The following is a 16,991-nucleotide window of genomic DNA, read 5'->3' as shown; positions in this document are numbered from 1 at the left end:
AAAAATGAAATACAACATTAAAATAATGGAACATTAAAATATTAAAATGAAGCCTCATTGCAGGAGAAGGAAAAGAAAAAAGAAAAGGGGGGGAGGGAATCAAATTGGCTCCAATCCAAAGGCCAGGCGGAACAACTCTGTCTTACAGGCCCTGCGGAAAGAAATCAGATCCTGCAGGGCCCTGGTCTCATGAGACAGAGCGTTCCACCAAGTTGGGGCCAGTGCTGAAAAGGCCCTGGCTCTGGTTGAAGCCAATCTAACTTCCTTAGGGCCTGGGACCACTAGGGTGTTGTTATTTATGGACCTTGAGGCTCTCCGTGGGGCATACCAGGCGAGGCGGTCCCATAGGTACGAGGGTCCTAGGCCGTGAAGGGCTTTAAAGGTCAAAAGCAGCACCTTAAATCTGACCCTGTACTCCACCGGGAGCCAGTGCAGCTTGAAAAGCACTGGGTGAATATGCTCCCATGGCAGAGACCCCGTGAGGAGCCTCGCTGCAGCATTCTGTACCCGCTGGAGTTTCTGGGACAGCTTCAAGGGCAGCCCCGCGTAGAGCGAATTACAGTAGTCAAGCCTGGAGATGACCGTCACATGGATCACTGTGGCCAGGTCGGGGCGGGAAAGGTAAGGGACCAACTGCTTGATGCGGCGAAGGTGGAAAAATGTCGCCTTGGCTGTTGCTGTGACTTGCGCCTCCATGGAAAGGGAGGCGTCAAGGATTACACCCAAACTCTTAACGGAAGGCAATGGCACTAATTGGGCCCCCGCAAGAGAAGGGAGTTGGTCCCTCATCCCCATGCTATCCCAACCCAGCCATAGGACCTCTTATGCTTATGCTTATTTATTATATATTTTATATATATATATATATAGAGAGAGAGAGCTTATGCATTACCCCCTCCATTCAAGTGGCATGCTAGTTGCCTGGCTGAACACCACGTAGATTCTGAGAAAAAGCTACTTCATAAAGTTAAAAAAAAGGAAAGTTCCAACCAACCAACCAAAGTCTAAAGATGGGGTTGCCCAGGAGCTCTGATTGCTTGCCTCCTCCTACTAAATGTAAGGCAGAAGAGCTGCTTTTGGCATAACTTCTTTTGTCAACAGTAGCTTAACAGGAAGTGAGAACTGTAGGCATGTTACATAGCCATGAACAGGCACTGAACACCTCCACCTACTGTTTTATTATGTGGCTGTTTGGGGGCACTGTACTTAAACCCAGGCAATCAGGTTGCAGCTGTGGGAAAACACATAAGAATAGAAATGTTTTAAAAGATAAGGCAAAAGTGTTTTCCTTCATTCTTTAGAGCAGCATTAGAGGGGCAAAGAATAAATCTCAATTTGGAACTGCTGGGAGCAGGCTGTCAAATGTTATAGGATACTAAATAAAGTTGTTTAGTTTTGTATCGTATTCTATATTCCAAAGCCAGTTTGAAAAAAATGATATATTATATATCCCAATCCAGAAAAGGCAATTGCCACATACTTATCAGAAACCATGGACATACCTTAGAATCCCCAAGATCCCACTCCCCAAATTCATCCTTTAATTGATTTTATTTCTGGATGTAAGAATTAAACAATTTTTAAAAGTGTAGAATTGCTAATGGGAAAGTCTTTTGGAAGGCAGTATTTAGAATTGCTGTTTTCACCACACCCATGTTTATTATATGTTGCCCCCCAGAGGGTTGACCATGGTGGCTGGCCTTCAGCACAAAAAAGAGTTAAGCCTGCCATAGATACACATCTGAATGTACCTTCAAATAAAAATGTTACTTTCAACAGGACACGTTCATCACCCCCATGTCAGTGCAGCTCCAGGTTTGTGTCTGCTTCCCACTGAAAGTAACTTAGTACTTTGTGTGTGTGTGTGTGTGTGTGTGTGTGTGTGTGTGTGTGTCCCCAATGGTGAAGTGATCTGATTTACACTCCCATCTAGTGTTTTGTGGACCAGTGTAAGACTGGAGAAGTCAGCTTCTAAAGATAATGGTGATATTTATTTTGTTTTGCATTTGCTACATTGTTCTGAAAGCTCAATTAATTTAAAAGTGGATAAATAATGTAAGACAATTTTCATCATTTAGAATATCCTATTTACCTCAGTAACCAAATGTCACCTGAAAAATAATGCCTCTGGATATCATTCAAGCTTGAAATTTTATCCCCAGGGAAAGAAGGCACACGGCCGTAATACAGTAGTAGATAGGTAGCCGTGTTGGTCTGCCATAGTCAAAATAAAAAAAATTCCTTGTAGTGGCACCTTAAAGACCAACTAAGTTAGTTCTTGGTATGAGCTTTCGTGTGCATGCACACTTCTTCAGATACACTGAAGTGTGTATCTGAAGAAGTGTGCATGCACACGAAAGCTCATACCAAGAACTAACTTAGTTGGTCTTTAAGGTGCTACTGCAAGGAATTTTTTTTATTTTGGCCGTAATACAGTCACTGAGAATACCCTTCTCTGTGCCCTTGGCTGGTAGTGCAAAGAGGATGCTCTCAGGTACTTGTAACGGTAGCAGGGAGGTGTTAAGTATGAAACAGTGCACTTTGCACTAAAAAAACCTGTGTCAATACCACTTATTTCCTGTGACTTATATGAATTAAGGAAATTTACAAACATTTACTCCTTGCAATCAATTCTGCTCCTATAGATGAGGATGCTCAGAGCTATGGAGGGGGAAAGTAGAGGTTTTTTTTAGTGCATTAGCATCAAGGCCATATGGCATCAAAAACTTACTTCCAGCAACCATCTCCCAAGCTTACATTTGCTCATGGAAAAGGACTTTCTTCTGGCAACAGCCAGGTCCCATTTTTAAAAGTGTGAGCAGCTGAAAACCATGGTTAACAATAAAGGAACCCTGGAAGGCTAGTATACATACATGGCTGAGACCCTCCCTTTAACAGGTACTGCTAAATTCTACACCCAATCAGCATCTTGTTTTTAGTTCTTGAGGGATTTTTTTTTAATCCTATGTTTCCCAAAGCTCTTGCAACTGCCCCATCATTTTAGATGGATCAGTTGTTTTTACTGCAAGCGATATTTCTTTGTGGATCAACAGAAGGCTCCAAGAAGGATGTGTTGCCTGCCTTGCAGCTCAGAAACACAAAACTGCACTTCAATGCTGTTTTCTTGAACAGAAGAGAATGGATCTCTGTCAAGTATTAGAACATGATTAGGTGCATGATAGTAATAACAAGAACTTGTTAAGCAACAGTCTAATATGGAGGTTAATGGGAAAAACCAGACCAAAAAATCAGGTGGGAAGGAATGTCTTGCTGGCAGGAGTACCCCCAGATACTGCCCCATACCCTTGAGACAGAGAAGAAAAACTGCACAGCTCGCCAAAACAGGGTGGACCTTGGAACGCCCTATACATCCACAAAGAAATTAGGTTAACAAATTCAGATGTGGAAAAAATCAGGTCTGTAGAACACAAGAATAACCTTGCTGAACGTTCTAGAAGTATAATATAATAAACTGCTTCCAGTCGGCAGCACTGTAAAAATTAGAAGAGTGTGCACAATGAATATATTTATTTATTTATGGGTCACCTTTCAACCTGAAGGCCTTTAAAGCAGCTTACAATGTAACAAGATAAAAAACACAAGTACATGCTTGTTTCTGGTGAAACTGCAACTACCACCAGTTCTGAGACTCTAAGCCAGGACTACATGTTAAAGCCAAACAGTAGAGTTATAGGCAACAGCACACAGGATTAAAACAAACAATTGTTAAAACCTTGTTTAAACGCCCTAGAGTCAATTAGGAGAAACAACATATGTTCCACACACATACATACACACACACACACCACAAACACACAATGGAGTATGACAATAAAAGATCCTTTTATTATAAAAATCTATACAATGAAATACCAGACATAGCAATCATTTATATCTGGTTTATTTATATATATATTTATATATCTATATATCCACATATAGTTTTTACTTATACCAAAGTAAAACTATGTTATATCACAAAATGCCTAACACTACCATTTATTGCTCAATAAGATGGCACAACACACACTCTTAGCATAACTGATGCCATGCTAGCTACGATACTGAACAAACAGCCAAACACTGCATAACACACAAAAGCAGCTGTTAATTCTGAAGTGAAACCAGTCTGATCACTCACTTTATAAAAATATTGGAATCATATAGATTTAAGCATTATAAAGGAGGAATATATTATTTAAAACATTTAAATAGTGCATATTGACATTTTGCATGTGGTATATAAAACATTCATGTACAACACTGTACAGTACACATAAGTTTCAATGTTTGGGTGCACCTGTGTCTGCAGATTGATAGAAAACAAAGTGAAGTGTACATTGCACAATGGAGCTGAATAAAAGCCACAGATGATCTCCAGATTAATTTCCAAACTTGTAATTCACTACTAAAAAAACCCTTCTAGTTGTATAAAAAGGCAAAGCATTTGAATATAATCTCATTTCAGTGCTCTTGGGTTCCAAAATTACATGCCTATAATCACAGTAAAAATAGAGAGACATAGCAAACAGGCAAGTATGGAGTATTGAAAATCTACTTTCTATCTATTCCATGTTAACACACTGACCTGATGAATTACATGCTAGCCACTTATTTCACAGACATTCATTTTTTGGTCTTTCAAAAAGCAATGAGAATCAATATCTGTGTTGACATTAGCTGTTCATAACACATGCAGCAAATAGGCACATACAAAAACATGGCCACAGTACAAAAGATATCAAAAATGTGCCAATTTCAACATTTAGGGCTCAGTCCAGTTGTGCCACAGATGCAGCACCCACATGCAAAGAAATCCCATGACACTGCCCTGTTCCTCCCTGTTCAGTGTGCACACACTGGCACTCAATTCATCAAACCATTTTTAAGGGCCTGAGGTACAGTGTCTGCACACATGCCATAAAGACAGGTGGTAAAACGGAGTCTCTGACCTTTGATAATCTCTCTATGTGCAGACTGTATGTCCACAGTAGGCTTGGATAGAGCCTTTCAGACTGCAGATTTAAGTGGGGCGGGGAAGGGATTGAGAAGAACCATTAAAGGCTACTGTCATCTATACTAGGCAAAATAAACATCACAAAAATGTTTCAATTCTGAAGCTTCATCATGCAATAACCATATGATATCTGCTTATTGCCACAAACAAATCACTTTTCCTTCCATTTTTACAACAGTGACATAGCAGAGAGGCTTTTCTCAAACTGTGTGTCTACCTTGAATCCATCACACTAATGATTTTATTTTAGCCCTTGGTAAGATATGCTTATTTCAGATACAACAGAGCTGAGCACAGACACTCTCCCATACAAAGGTAAGATGCAATATCCATTTGAGATCACACACTAAATCACCATCAGCTGATAAATTAACAGTAATGCAAGTCTTGTAGGCAATATGTGATATAAATGTTCAGGTTTTTCCAAGTTTTAAAAATACAACAAGCAAGGTCACTTTCTGGTTTGTCCATTGTAATCTGAAACTGAAGACCAAGGAGCTTTAAGTTGCAAATATCTACAGACCATAAACCATTCTATCGTATGAAAAATGTCATTTGAAATCAAACAGAGTTATTCCGCAGCGGTCCTCTGAAAGGCATTTCAGTTCAGTTTGGTGTTGAAAAACACAGTTGTGTTCTTAAATTTGCTGCCATTGTTCCCCAGCATAAAAAGGCAACAGAGGGAGTTCAGTACAACACTAACAAATGCAGATGAAACGAAGTTAGAAGGTCCAGAGTTTCTGAATGGTTCTAGTTCTACAGTCTTTTGGGAGGAAGATGCATTTTTAATTAAAAGAAACAAGGAAAATGTTTTCTAAAGTTGGACAGAGCAGTCTTACTTTTTTAAAGTTTTTTGTTAGCTTTCTAGATAGGACCTACTTGCCTTTCAAATGTGGCACCATAAAATGTACAAAAACTGCATTCTTTCAACAGCGCAAGACAAAAGTGAACACCTAACAGTACTATGGACATCATAAGAAAACAACCTTTCACTATTATGAAGAAACTTAATTTATTTTGAAGAATCTTGTTTGCTGATAAGGACTTCAAGAAGCCGCAGTTTGGCTTTAACTTTCTTGTACTCTCTGTACTCATCAAGCATGGGAGCACGATCTTCTTTCTGAACATTTCTGGAAAAATAAAGCCAATGCAACATTTAACAATTCTGACCAATTTTGTTGGTTTGAAATAGATTGGGGATGCATGCAGGCTAGAGGTGTTTCATGTTATACTGGTGAACTGGAGGTGGTGCATCTGTCATCCTTGACCCTGTGCTTCATTCTAAGCATTTTTAGGCAAAAGCTTGTATTTTCTGAAGTACAAACATCAATTAATGGAAGGAACCTAGTAATCAGAGATATATTGCTTCTGAACATGGAGGTTACATTTCTATCAAAGGTAAAATATTAGCATGTGATAACAATTTAAAGAAGTATCAAGAAAAGGAAATACATCTGCAGCACTCTACTCATAACAGTGTGTAGTTCATTTTATCTGTTGTTCTCATAAGGTTTTACAAATTGTCTATAAAAAGTTAACTTTGTGGGTTGTTGTTTTTTTAAAAAAGGTTAAAAATCCATTTAAATGAGTAAGAGTAGCCAAGCCCGTTCTCATTCCACCCAAGTCAGTGCAAAAATGTTACAGGGTGGAATTAAAACTAGTGCTAATTGCATTGTAAGCACAAACATTTCTGCTTGCCTAATCGAACTGTCTCCTCTGTTTGCATGCTGTTCTGGGGCTTCTTTCAATCTCCCAAGAACTGGCTGGGGGGGGGGAGGGGAGAAAAATATATTGTGCTGCCTCTTACTAGCATAGCTATTTAGTTGAATCCAGTACATAACGTTTAACAAGGCTGCATTGTCATCATAGCAAAGTTGAGAGATGCAGTTGACAGTAATACTGAAGTTCTATTATGCTACATTTCTCAGTATCTTTATGGAATGTAATGACTTATTTGATTGGCAAGCATTATGTGTAATGAATCTGAAGCCTCCTCCAGCTTCTTTCACAGAACCTATTTCTTGCTGAACTGAGGTAAAAATGGCTAGAATCCAGTGGAAAACATGTACTAAATTTTATAATTTATTTTAATTGGCTATATTTACACAAATATTAATTGAAACCAAATAGTGTGGCTGATGATCCTACTAAAATAGATGAACATTGGAGGCCACATTTGCAAAATCCAATCAAGGGACCCACTGTTGCAAGTAAACATAGAAGCTATGTGTTTCCAAACCTAGAAGCTATGGCTTCCAAACAAGCCAGGGTATAAATCTATGGTTTAAAGTTGGTTTATGAATCCTGGTTTGTTTGAAAGTCTTAAACCAGAGTTCCCAGTTTGCACCTAGTGTAAAGCTATAGTTAACTGTGGATTCCTTGTTTTCCCACTTGTACAAAGAGAAGGCAAGGGGGCTGCATGCAATTGCATAAAGCAAGTGTATCCTGGCTTAGTAAGCGTCATGTGAACTGAGTCAGTGTTAGGTTGTCATTTTCAACACTGTACATTACTGGCATAACTAATGCCTTCATTGACAAACACAATTGCATATTTGTCTCATCTTCATTATGAGTAAACTTCTGGGCCTACAATCATTGTATATTCAACTAACCTTCCATTCTGCTGATAAAACCCTTCTTCAAATTCCCGTAGAGTTTTGCGCAATTTCTTTTTTTCAGCTCTGGCTTTCCAAAGTTGCTCCAATAATTCAGGCCTATAAAATTATTTAAAAAATGCATAGGGTAATCAAAACCATCATGGGTATTCCACCCATCAACAAAGCAATAATATCAATGCCCCTTGCACAAAATTTTCCAGGTGCCTGACAGCCGGCTGCAGCACTGAGTATAGCATAGCTGCTTTCTGCAGTCATCAGCTATGCAATCAAGTTCACCATAGGGGAATGGATTGGCTGTGTGATGATGTTTCTCATGGGGAACTCGGTCACACAGCTGATCCAGCTGCACCTCTGCTTGCCCCACACCTGATGTGATTTTGGGCGAACAGCCTCTCAGGTCAAACTGGGATCAGAGCTGGGCCAAATCTGGCCCATGGGATCCTCTGATTTAAACAACTAAGTAAGTAAAATGATTTGGCTGACCTGTTACAGGAGGACATTGCAAATGAAAACCCTTCACTGTTCCACCTCAAACCCCATCACGATCCACAAGTGTTTTTTTTTTAAAAAAGAACCAGCTGTTTTGATTACAAAGCTACATTTGTTGTGTGGTGCTCACATGGTCGCATTTACGTACATGGAAGCTGCACGTGCACTCGACAGACGAAGCTCTCGAGTCAATTTCTCTTGACTTTCTTCAACATCAGATTCTGAGTTTTCAACTGGACTAGTAGTAATAGACTGCGTTTGGGTGTTAGTTTTTAAGAGATCAGTGAACTCTGATGACACATCACCATCTTCCTCCTCTTCCTGAAAAATAATAAAATTGTTGTTCAAACAGTAAAAGACACATTCATTCTGCACACACATTCAAGCTTACATTTTTGTTACAATTTGAGGTGTAGAGATGTGTGTATTAATGTGAAATGCTGCAGTTAAATTCAAGTGTACACTATAGGCCCTTACGGGACCTCTGTTGTCTTTGGATAGATAAAATACCTTGATTTCTTCAAAGAAGTGGGCTGTTTCTCCTTCAATGATAGGTTGTAACATCTGACCTCGTCTTTTGGTTGATGGTGAGCCCTAAAATATACGTCACAATATGTTACACAATATACAAGAAATCTATTATTTTGTTCAACTTACGTTTTGGTTGAGTACAGCATCATTTTATATTTTGCGCTATGTTGGCTAAGCAGCACATTCAACCCTAGTCAACATTTATCTTCAGGCATTTGTTCCCAGCATAAAGTAAGAACAGTAAATCTTACATGCAAACCAATGCCCAATTCTCAACTACTGCACAGGAAGCTTTACAGTGTGTCTAGAGAAAGACCACCATGTTAAAAAATGGTAGTCATTTCAGACAAAGGTCAGTATAACAAATATTGATGAATGTAGACAAATAGACACATTTAACATTTGCTACAGCTGAGAAACTAAATAACATCTTAAGAACTGCTGAGAGTTGGAACTAGTTTCATTACCCGATTGTTATTGTTATCCTACCCTTCCAAGTAGCCCAGGGTAGTAACCACCAAAGTAATAAAAATATTTTAAAAAATAAACTGAATACATATTCAAAACATTTAAAAACGAAAAGCTCTAAAAAATTTAAAGGCATTAATAATTTGCAAATCCAAAACTAGGAAACCATATGAAAACAAGATTAAGGATTTTAAAAATTCACTATCTAGTGTTTCACTACCTAGCTTGGGAACACCTGTTTTGAGCATAAGGGCTAGTCCAGAAGGGAGACATCTAGCAAGATGAACACTCATTGTTGAGGCAAGTACACACCAATCAGTTGGAAAATGTATGAAACACTGATTAACTACTTACAAGGATGGGAGTAATGCTCGCTCGAGTTAACATTTGTTTCACAAGCCTGTATCTGTCATAGAGAGGTTTAACAATATGCCTTTCTTCTTTGGAGACCTGAGTGAAAGCAGAAATGGGTTATCTAACACTCAAAACAAAACAGGGTATCTTCACCACTAAGAGGATCACATGATGTCAGAGTCTCCTTGCTCACTCATTGTCCTGAAGTGGTCCAGTTGATATGCAATGCTAAGCCATGATTTAGCACTATGTGGACATGTTTCCAGCAGCCTGAGCAAAGTACCGGGCTTGCGACACTTTCCTCTTCCCACACGGTGGGAGTAGGGCTTCTGCCAACTTTTGTTTTACTTTAAACCATTTTGGCCTATCATTAGATATGATCCTGTTTTAAAACAATGACTGTGTTCACACATAAAACAAGTTCAGTCCACTCCCTGGCCTGGTCAGTTTTTAAATCTGTGATTTTAATTTGGAGCTGTGAGGTCCATAAGCACAGTGCTCATACACACAAACCACAATAAGCCAGGAAGTCTAGCTTCTCATTATTAACAAATGTGGCCAATTATGAGTTGCTAAACAAGCCAACTTTGATCCATGGGTTGGTTATAGAGCTGGCTTGTTTAACAGATTACTGTTTAAATCAGGGTTTGTGGTTCATACACGATGCTAAGCAGTGGTCATTTGGCAGCAAAATTAAACTCAGCAAAAGCTTTCCTCCCAGTCACATGGGAACCCAACACTTCACTCAGGCTAACGGAGTTTCGTCCTGCTAGTGCTTCCCCCATAGTTTGTCATAACAAGTAAACATGAGCATTATCTGGTGACACTTCAAATAGCTGGAGAATACCAAAACTGCAAGTTCACAATTTAGGTGTGGACAATAAGTAATCACAGAAAAATAAAGCTTTCCGATACTGGTAATTTTGCATCTTGCTACTGAATGCGGGTGGCGCTGTGGGTTAAAGCCTCAGCACCTAGGACTTGCTGATCGAAAGGTCGGCGGTTCGAATCCCTGCGGCAGGGTGCGCTCCCGTCGCTTGGTCCCAGCGCCTGCCAACCTAGCAGTTCGAAAGCACTCTTAAGTGCAAGTAGATAAATAGGGACCGCTTACTAGCGGGAAGGTAAACGGCGTTCCGTGTGCTGCGCTGGCTCGCCAGATGCAGCTTGTCACGCTGGCCACGTGACCCGGAAGTGTCTGCGGACAGCGCTGGCTCCCGGCCTATAGAGTGAGATGAGCACACAACCCTAGAGTCTGTCAAGACTGGCCCGTATGGGCAGGGGTACCTTTACCTTTACTGAATGCGAATTCTGTAGAAATTGTGTACTCTGCAATGTTTTATACAGACTAACCTCCCTACAGTGCCAGAAGAAGGCTTATTTATCTGTTATTTATTTATACACAGCAGAAAAAATACCAAAACAGTGAACTGACAACAAAAATACAATAGAACATCAGCTCAGAATATTACTTCCCTCCTCAGTGTTAACAGTGTTTAAAGAGCTGCCCTTTGAATCTTATTTTGCAGCTCATTCTTTGAGCCTCTACATAGCACACAATAAATCTATATGCTATTTTAAGAATCATTTGGTAATCATAAAATATGAGAATTATTTGAGGCAGGTGTTCAGTGATATTTCATAACCATAATAATAATAATAATTTTATTATTTATACCCCGCCCATCTGGCTGGGCCTCCCCAGCCACTCTGGGCAGCTTCTAAAAAAATATTAAAATATTATAATACATCAAACATTAAAAGCTTCCCTAAACAGGGCTGCCTTCAGATGTCTTCTAAAAGTCTGGTAGTTGTTCTCTTTGACATCTGGTGGGAGGGCGTTCCACAGGGAGGGTGCCACCACTGAGAAGGCCCTCTGCCTGGTTCCCTGTAACTTGGCTTCTCGCAGTGAGGAAACCGCCAGAAGGCCCTTGGAGATGGACCTCAGTGTCCAGGTAGAACGATGGGGGTGGAGATGCTCCTTCAGATATACTGGACAGAGGCCGTTTAGGGCTTTAAAGGTCAGCACCAACACTTTGAATTGTGCTCGGAAACGTACTGGGAGCCAATGTAGATCTTTCAAGACCGGTGTTATATGGTCTCGGCGGCCGCTCCCAGTCACCAGTCTAGCTGCCGCATTCTGGATTAGTTATAGTTTCCGGGTCACCTTCACAGGTAGCCCCACGTAGAGTGCATTGCAGTAGTCCAAGCGGGAGATAACCAGAGCATGCACCACTCTGGCGAGGCAGTCCGCAGGCAGATAGGGTCTCAGCCTGCGTACCAGATGGAGCTGGTAAACAGCTGCCCTGGACACAGATTTGACCTGTGCCTCCATGGACAGCTGTGAGTCCAAAATGACTCCCAGGCTGCGCACCTGGTCCTTCAGGGGCACAGTTACCCCATTCAGGACCAGGGAATCCTCCACACCTGCCTGCCTCCTGTCCCCCCAAAACAGTACTTCTGTCTTGTCAGGATTCAATCTCAATCTGTTAGCCGCCATCCATCCTCCAACCGCCTCCAGACATTAACCACATTAACTGTGTATTAAATAATTGCAGAGAATGAAATAATGAATATTACCGGTCGTCCATGCTGACTTTCATAGTACAAGAGACTTTTTTGGAGAGACGTTTTTTCTTCTACCAGATCATCCTTCGTCATTTTCTGTAACAAGAGAGACAAGTGTCTTACTCTAAATATGCTCTTTAGTGTAAGCTTCCTTCTGAAGCTAAAATTATAAAAGACAAGACTGAATATATTTTATAAATATACGGCCCAAAAGCTCCAAAGAGTTCAAAACTCAGATAATGGCACCTGCTGCATGAGGCTTCTCCTACTGTCAGGAAACTGTACCCTAATACCAAATGACAACTCTTACTCCATATGTGCATTTGAGACTTTGCAATAGTTTGTGCAAGTGTCTGCTTATAAAATTAAAATACAGTGAATGATTACTGTAATCTAGTGCTGCATGTTATACAGTTGACTCTCATCTTGTGTGGGGGTTACGTGGCCTTGGGTTTGGCATGCAAAGCCAAAATCATTAATAGTCAAAACAACCCTTTAAAAAACTCTCCCAAGGCCACTGAAGACTGACCACCTCCGTAATCTCTCCAAAAGCCGTATGTGCTCTCCCAAGGCCACTATAACCTCTCCATGCACCTCTGAATACTCTCCCAGAGTGAGTGCTATGGTGGGTGGGATTGCCGTCATCCCCCCTGCCCCCCCTTTCTGGACAAGCATGTTACGCTACGATCGCACAACTTAAATGTGCATAAGTTGCAAGTCAACTGCCTTAGGAAATTTGCAAGTGCTGTAAAATAAGATGAACTGTACTATTTTCATTCAAGTGCAACAATACAAGTACAAAATAGGCATATATACCTTTATATCTTCTGGAAGGCAGCTTTCAATTCGTTTTTCCTTCAGCCTTTTAAAAATGAGTTCCACTGTGGCCTCCTTGGTAGGCTTCCTTTCTTTCTGTGCAACCCGGTGATCATCTTCATTTTCTTCATCTTCATGATCCAAAGATGAGCCGAAGCTTTTTGGAAGAGTGTTACTTCGTGGCCGTGTCTGAGGTATAAATTCTCCATCTGAGCTTTTGTGCTTTGCATCTGTATTCAAGAAAGTACAAACCCAAAGTCAAAGTCAATTACTTGAGACAACACAGAAACAAGAAACTTATTCATTCATATACAGTGGTACCTCGGGTTAAGTACTTAATTCGTTCTGGAGGTCCGTTCTTAACCTGAAATTGTTCTTAACCTGAAGCACCACTTTAGCTAATGGGGCCTCCTACTGCTGCCGCGCCGCTGGAGCCCGATTTCTGTTCTTATCCTGAAGCAAAGTTCTTAACTTCGTGGTACTATTTCTGGGTTAGCGGAGTGTGTAACCTGAAGCGTTTGTAACCTGAAGCGTATGTAACCTGAGGTACCACTGTATAATGAGTGAAAAATGAGTCACCCTTCTCTCCAGTAAGGTCCAATGAAAGGTGTGAAAGCCCAAGAAGATGAAACACAAAATTCTTACCTTTTATTTGCTTTTTCAATTTGGTAAGCTCTGTCATCCACTTTAAAACCTTTGGATTTGCTGCAATATCAGAATACGACGGCTGAAAAGAGATATGTATAGCATTAGGATTCTCAGAAATCACACACACACTGAATTTAACAGGGTTGACTTCTTCATTGGAAGAGTTCTCCATGCCCCTTGCTGGACAAAGTAAGTAACAGCAGCAAAATCTGGGCTTGTGTTTTTCATACACCCGAGCATGCAACTTCTTTGGGTCAGAGAATTAAGAACCTAAGAATTACCATGCTGGATCAAGCCATCTAGTTCTGCCCAACCCCCAATAGATTTTTTGGGATACAATTGAGACCTTTTCACTGACTACAATACAGGAATACATAGAGCCATGTGAAAAACAAAACTTTTAATTTTGGGAATGCTAGCTAGCTACCAATGTGTAACAGCAGCTTACCTTGAAATTTTTGTCTTTTTCAAACTGCTCCTCAAACTGCCTTATTTTTTTCTGCAGCTTTTTGACTAGCTGATAAGGAGTCTTGTCTTCCCTTCTGTCATCCTTAGAACTATTAAATGATGCTCTTCGAGTTCTGCATTTAAAGGGCAAGGTTTTAGATACCGAATACACATATTGTAAAATGCACAACACTGGAAAACAGTGAGCAGGTGTACATTTATATTTCTATCACAAAGGCCAGAACAAAAATAGTCTCACCTGTTAACTTCTCTCACACAACATTGTCACTAATTCCTCACTAAAGCTGCATTTTGCTCAGATGAGAACATGGCAGGTGAAAAAGCTGTCAGTCAAGTGCTTGAGTCACTCATAAGGGCCACCCCTTCCTCTTGCCACAAGATGATTGATATCTTCCAAAAGCTGTAAACCATAACATCTAAAAAACTATTAAACCGTTGCAAACCCTCCTCTATGGGAAAAGTACAACTCTTTCACACCACAACTTAAAAGGTATCTGGTAAAAGCAGTAACAGAAAATGATGTATTCTCTCTGACACCATTATCAAATTGTTTATAATGCAGGGATTAATGGAACACGATCTTAAAAGCTCATTTCAACTATTATTTTCACAATAGCATTGTTACTTAGCTCAGTTCAATAAAAGCTAACAATTCAGATTCAGAGCCAACCACTCCTACAAGTGCTGAATTCTATGCATGATTTTAGGATTCTTAGTTTCAAAGCATCAGATGAAGAACTGGAAATCGAACTGGCAGGATATTCCCGACAAAGTTTTATAGCTTTTCTATGCCTTTTTCTTAATGTATTCTATTTCTTCCCTCCTTTGTAGTGATGTGACCTGCAACAGCTACCCCATTTTAAAGGGTGTGTTAGATGTTCTCTCTACAGCCAGACGACAAAAAGACACGAAGATTTGGAGCTTATGCTAGCTAAAAGCAAACACTAAGGGCTGGGTTCAACTAACACATCCCGCAGCAGAAACCTGCACAAGGACTTCCACTAGAGCAATGGGGCTTTTCCCCCTTCTCCACACACTCTCCCAAATTGACTCAGGAGGGGTTGGAACTTCTCGAGTAGCACAGATTTCACCTCCGTGTTGTCAACAATTCACTCTTCCTATTTTGCCTTCTTTTAGACTATTTTACTCTCTGAATAATATTCTGATCAATATTCTGCCGGAAAAAGTTAATCTCCCTTTACAGCCTCAAATTCAAATGGTGCACTTGAAAAGTGAAAACACTGGAAGCTCATAAAAAGAGGAAGAGAGCAAAAAAGAAAGAAAATCAACACTGATGAAAATAAGTACCATTCATCTCAGAACCATGAAGATATGCATGTAAATATACAAATTTTTGTCACTGGTAACCTGAAAATTGAAGTTTTTCTCCCTAAAACGTGTGTTTGTTTTGTACCTTTGGTACAGCCTTTCCCCTTCCAGACTTAAGAAAAAATTCTCTAATGCACCTTAGCTACTAATTCTTTATTGCACAAGTCTGCCCACCTGGTATATATTTACTCGTTATGAGGTATGCCGAAGCATTATGAATGTTACAAAGTTCAGTTTTAGGAGGAAGGAGAAGCCAAGGCTTAAGACTATCTTAAGACTATTTTGTCCCAATGCACATGCAGAAATGGAACATCAGAACAGATCATTAGCTTCAAAGATGGTATTATGGCTGCCAGAAAAGCCACAATGAAACAAAATGAATAAGCCACAGGTTGAAACAGAGAGTAAAGAAAGAGCTGCGAGTAGAGGTGCCCCTCTGCCGATCCTTCGGACCCCCTGGGAAACTCAACAAACCTGTTGTACCTAGAACTGGGTGTGGAGAGTGCAGCTGAATGGGACACAGCTGGAGGCAGCCTGAAGTACCATCCACCTTGGGATTACTCATAAAAAGCAAGACTAGAGTGAGAGACTACAGCCACGACTGCTGTTTCTAGGAACTCTCCTCGCTGTGAAACTTTTGTGGTTGAGCTGAGTGTCTGTTTGGACCCTGGGTGAAAACCCAGAGGATGAGAGGGAGGGTGTGTCAGAAGGAAAACGAACTGATACTGATTTATATACATTAGTAACTGTGTTAATGTAATGTTTTTATATGTAACTATTTTTGTAACAATTTAAGTTGCCTGTTGTTGCTTCAGTTGTCTGTAAACCGCTTAGAGATATTTTAAACATATTAAGCAGTACAGAAATTAAATAATCATCAAATAACCAGCAATAGGATACCTATGAATCTAATGAATAGGCACTTGAAGAAAAATGTCACTGCTAATCATACCATGATTTGTGATCAAGATGGTAACAACTCTAAATGTACCAAAGACTCATCTGGTGCCTACAACATAGGAAGAAACAAGATTTTCTGCAGCCAGGGGCAGTTAAATCCAGGGAAGTGAAAGTAGTACTATTTTAAATTGATGTTTTGGAAAAGTAGTCACAAATTTGGACAACTGACGACATGCTGTGATCCAGGCAGATTAAGAAGTTATTTCTTACTGAACAACACAAATACCGCTCCATGCACCATGGTACCATATAAAACATAAGCTCCAAGTATTTTGTTAATACTGGGGGGGAAAACCTGACAAGGTTTGAGTCAAAGGTTGTGTAGAAAATGGGAGACAGATGTCAGGTGGTCCATGCTTATGCAAAGTACACATTGTTAAACATAGTCTCAGAAGACATATTTGCATGGGGTCAAAAGTAAAAGGCAGCAGAGAAAAAGATACAGAACATGTGTATCATCATGCAAGATCTCCGAAGCCTGAATTCCCTAGCACCTGCTTAGCAAAATGAGTAACAACTATGCATTTAAAAAAGAAAAACAAATGGACATCACCATTTCTCCATAGATTTTCCCAGACCTCTAGTGCTCTGAGACAAAACCAACCAATTTCCATTTTAATTAAAGTCAAGGGACCTTATTGCTGTAAACACCAAGATGAAGGCTCTACATATGTAGGTGCTATAGGTCTATGGTCTGCCTGGCTCCAACAAATGTGCTTAAGAAGCAG

The 16,991-nt window shown here is 40.1% G+C and overlaps 2 protein-coding genes across 11 annotated transcripts in view; one reads left to right on the top strand and one right to left on the bottom strand.

Moving 5' to 3' along the window:
- The window catches only part of PKD2L2 (polycystin 2 like 2, transient receptor potential cation channel), a 33,201-nt gene extending 27,021 nt beyond the window's left edge, over positions 1–6,180 (top strand). For 3 of the 4 annotated variants that reach the window (XM_081185583.1, XM_081185582.1, XM_081185581.1), the window contains one exon: positions 5,951–6,180. The gene's annotated coding sequence lies outside the window, so the exon portion shown is untranslated. Of the gene's footprint in view, positions 1–5,293; positions 5,333–5,950 lie in introns of all 4 variants that reach the window. The other variant, XR_014005688.1, reaches the window with a different exon arrangement.
- The window catches only part of FAM13B (family with sequence similarity 13 member B), a 56,985-nt gene continuing 43,507 nt past the window's right edge, over positions 3,514–16,991 (bottom strand). For all 7 annotated transcript variants that reach the window (XM_081185497.1, XM_081185498.1, XM_081185494.1 and 4 more), the window contains 9 exons: positions 13,955–14,087; positions 13,504–13,585; positions 12,859–13,088; positions 12,055–12,138; positions 9,478–9,573; positions 8,635–8,718; positions 8,273–8,445; positions 7,630–7,731; positions 3,514–6,147 (listed from right to left, as the gene is read on the bottom strand). In XM_081185497.1, coding sequence (XP_081041623.1) covers positions 6,030–6,147; positions 7,630–7,731; positions 8,273–8,445; positions 8,635–8,718; positions 9,478–9,573; positions 12,055–12,138; positions 12,859–13,088; positions 13,504–13,585; positions 13,955–14,087 — 1,102 coding nt within the window. In that variant the 3' untranslated portion in view covers positions 3,514–6,029. The remainder of the gene's footprint in view (positions 6,148–7,629; positions 7,732–8,272; positions 8,446–8,634; positions 8,719–9,477; positions 9,574–12,054; positions 12,139–12,858; positions 13,089–13,503; positions 13,586–13,954; positions 14,088–16,991) is intronic.

Source organism: Podarcis bocagei, assembly GCF_964188305.1.
Source record: "Podarcis bocagei genome assembly, chromosome: 2".
Lineage (NCBI taxonomy): Eukaryota > Metazoa > Chordata > Lepidosauria > Squamata > Lacertidae > Podarcis > Podarcis bocagei.
Note: the sequence above shows the minus strand (reverse complement) of the source record. Positions and strands in the feature narration are given on the sequence as shown.